The sequence below is a fragment of the Leucoraja erinacea genome, chromosome 3 (genome assembly GCF_028641065.1).
Source record: "Leucoraja erinacea ecotype New England chromosome 3, Leri_hhj_1, whole genome shotgun sequence".
Lineage (NCBI taxonomy): Eukaryota > Metazoa > Chordata > Chondrichthyes > Rajiformes > Rajidae > Leucoraja > Leucoraja erinaceus.
The window spans coordinates 23289754-23295753 of record NC_073379.1 but is presented as its reverse complement, the minus strand read 5'-3'; the positions used below and the strand labels follow the sequence as shown (position 1 = coordinate 23295753).

The following is a 6000-nucleotide window of genomic DNA, read 5'->3' as shown; positions in this document are numbered from 1 at the left end:
GGGGAAGAGGAAGGGGAGAGAGGGGAGGAGGAGAGGGAAGAGAGAAGAGGGAGGGAAGAAGGGGAGAGGGGGGAGAGGATCAAAAAGAGGGGGGGGGGGGGAAGAGGACGGGGGGGGGAAGCGCCCTCAGCAGGCCCCCCGGGACCGGACCTCCCGGCCGGCCGCCAGGGCGGAGGTCGCCGGCGGGCGGCCAGGGGGCCCGAGGCGTCGGTGCGGTGCTGGCCTGGCCAGCACCATGGACCCGAGAGGCAGCGGGGGAGGGGTGACTCGGGATCAGCTTCACCGGCCCTCAGCGGCGCGGCCTCGACCTCGACCTCCCGGCGGCCGCAGCCCCGCGACCCCCACGCCGGCCGGCGGCCACGGCGGGCCCGAGGCGTCGGCTACCTTCTCTGGCCTTGAGCAGCACCGTGTTGGCCACGATGTTTTCCAGCTCCATCGGCTCCCGCTGTCCCTGTGGCTCCGCCGCCGCCGCTGGCTCTGCCTCGCCCGCTTCGGCTTCGGCTGCAGGCTGGGCTAGGCCCGGCCCCCCGCGTCATCGCTCCGACCCCGCCCACCGCGTCATCACCATGACCACGCCCAAAGGGCGCGTCATCACCAGGGTGCCTCCAAGGGCCCCGCCTCCGCTCCGCCCAACGTGTCATCACCGTGGCCCCGCCCACAGTAGAATTGCCCCAGACCCCGCCCCCCTGCGTGACTGACATCGCGGCCCAGCCCCGCCCATCGCGGCCCAGCCCCGCCCCCCCCTGCGTGACTGACATCGCGGCCCAGCCCCGCCCCCCTGCGTGGCTGACATCGCGGCCCAGCCCCGCCCCCCTGCGTGACTGACATCGCGGCCCAGCCCCGCCCCCCTGCGTGACTGACATCGCGGCCCAGCCCCGCCCCGCATCACCGCGCCCAGCGGAGCAGCCCACACCAGTTGCCGGGGCAACGCCCCTCAACTCCATCCCCACATCCCGGCTCCCATGGCCTGACCCATTTGCTGATCCCGTGTCCCAACTAAACCTTTCCTATCCATGCATCTGTTCAAATGTCCTTTAACTGTTTTTGTTGTATCTGCCTCAACTACCTCTTCTGACGGATCGCCCCATGAACAGACATCCTGTGGCAGATATAGAGGATTTTGCAAGCGGCACTTGTGGTATCTCTCCAGTGTTGTGAAGGTAGACCATGTAGAAGCAAGGTTCATTGCTGATCCAACATCCACATCCATGCACACACGGACTTCAAGTATATAAGTAATATATGATAATTAGTATATACAAAGGTACACAAAAATGCTGGAGAAACTCAGCGGGTGCAGCAGCTTCTATGGAGCGAAGGAAATAGGCAACGTTTCGGGCCGAAACCCTTCTTCAGACTGAGTTTCTCCAGCTTTTTTGTGTAACCTTCGATTCTCCAGCATCTGCAGTTCCTTCTTAAACATTGAAATATTACGGACTAGGTAGCATCGAGGAAAAAATATATTTTTGAATCTGCTGCACTGATGGTTTGTTTTTTGGCTCTAGATTACAGCATGTGCAGTCCCTTGTGTCTGTTTGACCTCTGTCAATCTTTACAATGTGGCGTAACACAGCCAAGATAACCTTTAACTGATGTTTTATATTGTGCTTTTTATGTAAATATATATCACATAACACATTTCAAAAGCATTTAGTTATTGTATTTACAATAACAAACCTGGCAGAATATAGAAAATCCAGGGACTCAATATATTCAGATTGCAGATGTATTTGGTCCATCAATGGTTGGACTGTAGCCCAAGTGTTGGATATCTACTATACACAAACACACATCAATATTTATATTCATGCATAAAACGAATGTGCATAAGATATATATCTCTTTTTCTGCAATTTTGCTGTTATTTATAGTGTATTACTAATTGTTTCAGATCTGTGGAGACAGCAAAGGAACATCTCGTCGGTTTGGAGTCACGTACAGGGGGGTTGCAAGTAAGGTAATCAGGTCAAAGGGCGTGATGCACACAGTAGCTCAATCCTTCTGGAGTACAAGGCAGCTTCTGGCATACATTAGTACCACACGAAACACGTACATTCTTTCCTGTTAGAAACAGCCAAAACAGTCAATTTTTGCGCTGTAAAATATTGTGTAAATAGGGGGTAACCATGAGAGAAAACCGCGAAAATCACTGCTACTCACTGACTTGCGAAAGATCAGCGTGCCGGTGGATTGAGGGCAAGTCCCAGCGAGTGTGGAACCAGTCAGCATGGAGTCCAAATGCTGGGACAGAAGACATGCCCGCTGTACTGGCAACCATTGCTTACCTGACGTTCACCGCTTGTACTCCAGAAGACGTTGCGTGGTAACAGTACGGGTCACGGGTCGCGACCTTGACTGCGGTGCAACCTCCCTATTGTTAGAGTCACCTCGCTTGTTTGATTTATACATTTTCGGAATAATGCACTTGTTTAATTAGTACCAAATCCTAATTTACACGCTCATATTTTTAAAATAACGTGCTCAAATTTCACCTGACAGCGAAGTCGCGTATATGTTTAATTTACACGTTCTTGAATTATATAGAAACATAGAAACATAGAAAGTAGGTGCGAGAGTAGACCACCAGGTCCGTCGAGCCCGCACCGCCATTCGCTCATGGCTGAACACTAAACAGACACACTTACCACAAACAGTAGACACAAGACACAGAACACAAGACACTACCCTCCCCTTTATACCTCTATCACCCCTCTCCACCCCAAGAACCTCGTGATCTCCTGGGGGAGGCAAAAAATATGTGTAAGAAGGAACTGCAGATGCTGGTTTAAACCGAAGACAGACACAAAAAGCTGGAGTAACTCAGCGGGACAGACAGTATCTCTGGAGGGAAGAAAATTGCGATGTTTTGGGTCAAGACTGTAGACGTTTTCGGTGTAAGGAAAGGTCTCGACCCGAAACCATTCCTTATCTCCAGAGAAGCCTATTCCTTCACTCCATTGATGCTGCCTCACCCGCTGAGTTTCTTCAGCAATTTTGTCTACCTTCTCTCCAGAGATGCTGCCTGTCCCGCTGAGTTACTCCAGTTTTTTGTGTCTGTCTTCTTGAATTACATGCTGGTTTTCAAGAACGTAAACCCCATGTAAAACTCAAGGTGTCTGTATTGGTATTTTTCAAAGATGTTCCGAGATACAGTGAAAAATCTTTGAGTGGAATCCAGTCAAATCATCGCATACATGAGAATAATCAAGCTGTCCACAAGGCCAACAGGTAGTGCAAAGAGAAAAATAAGTGCAGAATACAGTGTTACAGCTACAGAGAAAGTGCAAATATAAAAATCGTAAAGGTCGCTAGGAGGTAGGTTGGGAGATCAGAACTACAGAACTACGGGAGTCTGCATCCCGGGGGCATGAACATCGAATTCTCCCAATTCTGTTAGTCCTTGCTGTTCCTCCCCTTCCTCAGTCATGCTGTCTGTCCCATCCCCAGCCTTCGGGTACCTCCTTTTCCCTTTCTTGTCCCCACCCACCCCCGCCCCCGATCAGTCTGAAGAAGTGTTTCGGCCCGAAACGTTGCCTAGTTCCTTCGCTCCATAGATGCTGCTGCACCCGCTGAGTTTCTCCAGCTTTTTTGTGTAACATAATCTACAATCTGATCTCTTCACATTTAATTAGTTTGTTTAGTAGTCATGTGTACCAAGGTACAGTGAAAAGCTTTTGTTGCCTGCTAACCTGTCAGTGGAAAGACAATACATAATTACAATCGATCTATTCACAGTGTATAGATACATGATAAAGGGAATAACGTGAATAATGTTTTAGTGCAAAATAACGACAGTGAAGTTTCACTGTCCTGATTAATTTTGCTGATTGTATCACCTTCCCCTCAGCTAACAATGACCCATTTGCTTGATCATCGTCTGCTTTGATCTGTCGTTTTCACACCTCACCCTTCCACATATCTCTAGTCTCCCTCTCCTCTGACTCTGTCTGAAGAAGGGTCTCGCCCCAAAATGTCACCCATTCCTTCTTTCCAGTGATGCTGTCTTACCCACTGAGTTACTCCAGCAGTTTGTGTCTATCTTCAGTGTAAACCAGCATCTGCAGTTCCTTCCTACAATTTAACTGTTATGCTATCATGCCATGTACATATATTCATAGAAAGGTGATCGTATACGCACTATGTGGCTATCTCAGTCAGCTGGAGGCTGGGTGCAACTATTTGCACAAGAGCACTGCTTCCTCTGAAGCCTGTACTGGTGTCTTCACCAGTTTTATCCACTCAATTGGTTTGTCATAGTGATAAATAGACAAATGATTGAGATTCTGGTGGTGGTCCCTCATCAGGTTCCTTCAGTGTGAATACCTGTCTTTTATCTCTGTTCTTTGTTTTCTCTGGCCTAATCAATCACCGGAGGCAGTCAATCATCTGTCTTTAGTTTTCAACAAGTTTTTATTCTAGTTGACAGTGGCTGATGTGAAGCCTTGATGATTGTCTTCTGGAAATGCAGATAAATGACAGCTCTAGAAATGTTCTGCCCACACCTATAATTATTGCCTCAAAATCAACTGTTAGATATGATCTGCCTTTTATTCATGCATGCTAACTTCTTAGTTTAGTTTATGATACAGCATGGAAATAGGCCCTTCAGCCCACCGAGTCCACACTGACCATCAATCACAAGTTCAGACTGGTTCTACATCATCCCATTCCCCACAAATTGGTGGAAAGCTTCACGTTCCCAGCAGTGAATATCACCAGCAACTTGTCCTGGACTAGCCATATCAAAGCAATGACCAAGAAAGCACACCAACACCTCAACTTCCTTAGAAGGCTTAGAAAGTTTGCACGTGCCCAACAACCGTCACCAACTTCTACATTCAGGAACAGCTCCTTTGCAGCTGTTAACAGGCAACTGAACTGCCCTCTCACCAATTAGTGAGTGGTCCTGACCTCCCATCTACCTCATTGGAGACCTTCAAACTATCTTTAATTGGACTTCCCTGGACCTGATCTTGCATTATATCCTTTATCCTGTATCTGTACACTGTGGACAGCTTGATTGTAATCATGTAGTCTTTTCCTTGACCAGATAGCATGCAACAAAAAGCTTTTCTGTACCTCGGTATGCATGGCAATAGGAAATTAAACTAAACAGGCTTTATTATCATCTATTATTCTGTTATAAGTATTGAAGGTTAATGAAAATAACATCTCATGTTTTAATGACCCATCCCAATGGTTTTATCCCCTCCCGTAGGATTGCCTTTGTGTTGTTTTGGAGATTAGCCTTTAATTCCAAGGGAGCGCTGGAGATTGCTGGAGGATTGACAACCCTCTGATACATGCATCTCAGCTGCTGTCAACGGGATCTCACTTGGGGCACTTTGTTTCCGAGAGCGTGTTTCCGATGAGAAGTGCTGGCATGCAGGGAGTAGCCATTTGGAAAACCGTGCATGGTACCACGCTCGACTTGAGAGCTCAGAGTGGGACAATTAGTCCCAGGTGTGATTGAGGATAATAATACTGCAGGGTTGAAGAAGGTGCTCAAATATTTATCAACAAGACAAGTGGGTCTCAATGTTTACATGTGTGAGAAAGAACTGCAGATGCTGGTTTAAGTCGAAGGTAGACACAAAATGCTGCAGTAATTCAACAGGACAGGCAGCATCTCTGGTGACCTTTCTGGTCGAGACCCTTCTTCAAACTGATATCAGGGGTGGGGGCGGGACAAAGATAGAATGTAGTCGGGGACAGTAAAAGTAGTGTGAGAACTGGGAAGGGGAAGGGAATGGAGAGAGAAAGCAAGGGCTATCTGAAGTTAGAGAAGTCAACGTTTATACTGCTGGGGTGTAAGCTACCCAAGCAAAATATGAGGTGCTGTTCCTCCAATTTGTGCTGTTCCTTTAATTTGCGCTGGGCTTCCTCCATTTGACAATGGAGGAGGCCCAGGACAGAAAAGTCAGATTGGGAAAGGGAGGGGGACTTGAAGTGCTGAGCCACCTGGAGATCAGGTAGGTTAAGACAGAGCGGAGGTGTGAA

The 6000-nt window shown here is 48.4% G+C and overlaps 1 protein-coding gene across 2 annotated transcripts in view; it reads right to left on the bottom strand.

Annotated features, from left to right (window-relative positions):
- The window catches only part of LOC129695387 (G protein-coupled receptor kinase 6-like), a 111700-nt gene extending 111150 nt beyond the window's left edge, over positions 1–550 (bottom strand). Inside the window, exon 1 of one of the 2 annotated variants that reach the window (XM_055632292.1) lies at positions 385–550. In XM_055632292.1, coding sequence (XP_055488267.1) covers positions 385–436 — 52 coding nt within the window. In that variant the 5' untranslated portion in view covers positions 437–550. The remainder of the gene's footprint in view (positions 1–384) is intronic. The other variant, XM_055632293.1, reaches the window with a different exon arrangement.
- Between the last annotated feature and the right edge of the window lie 5450 nt (positions 551–6000).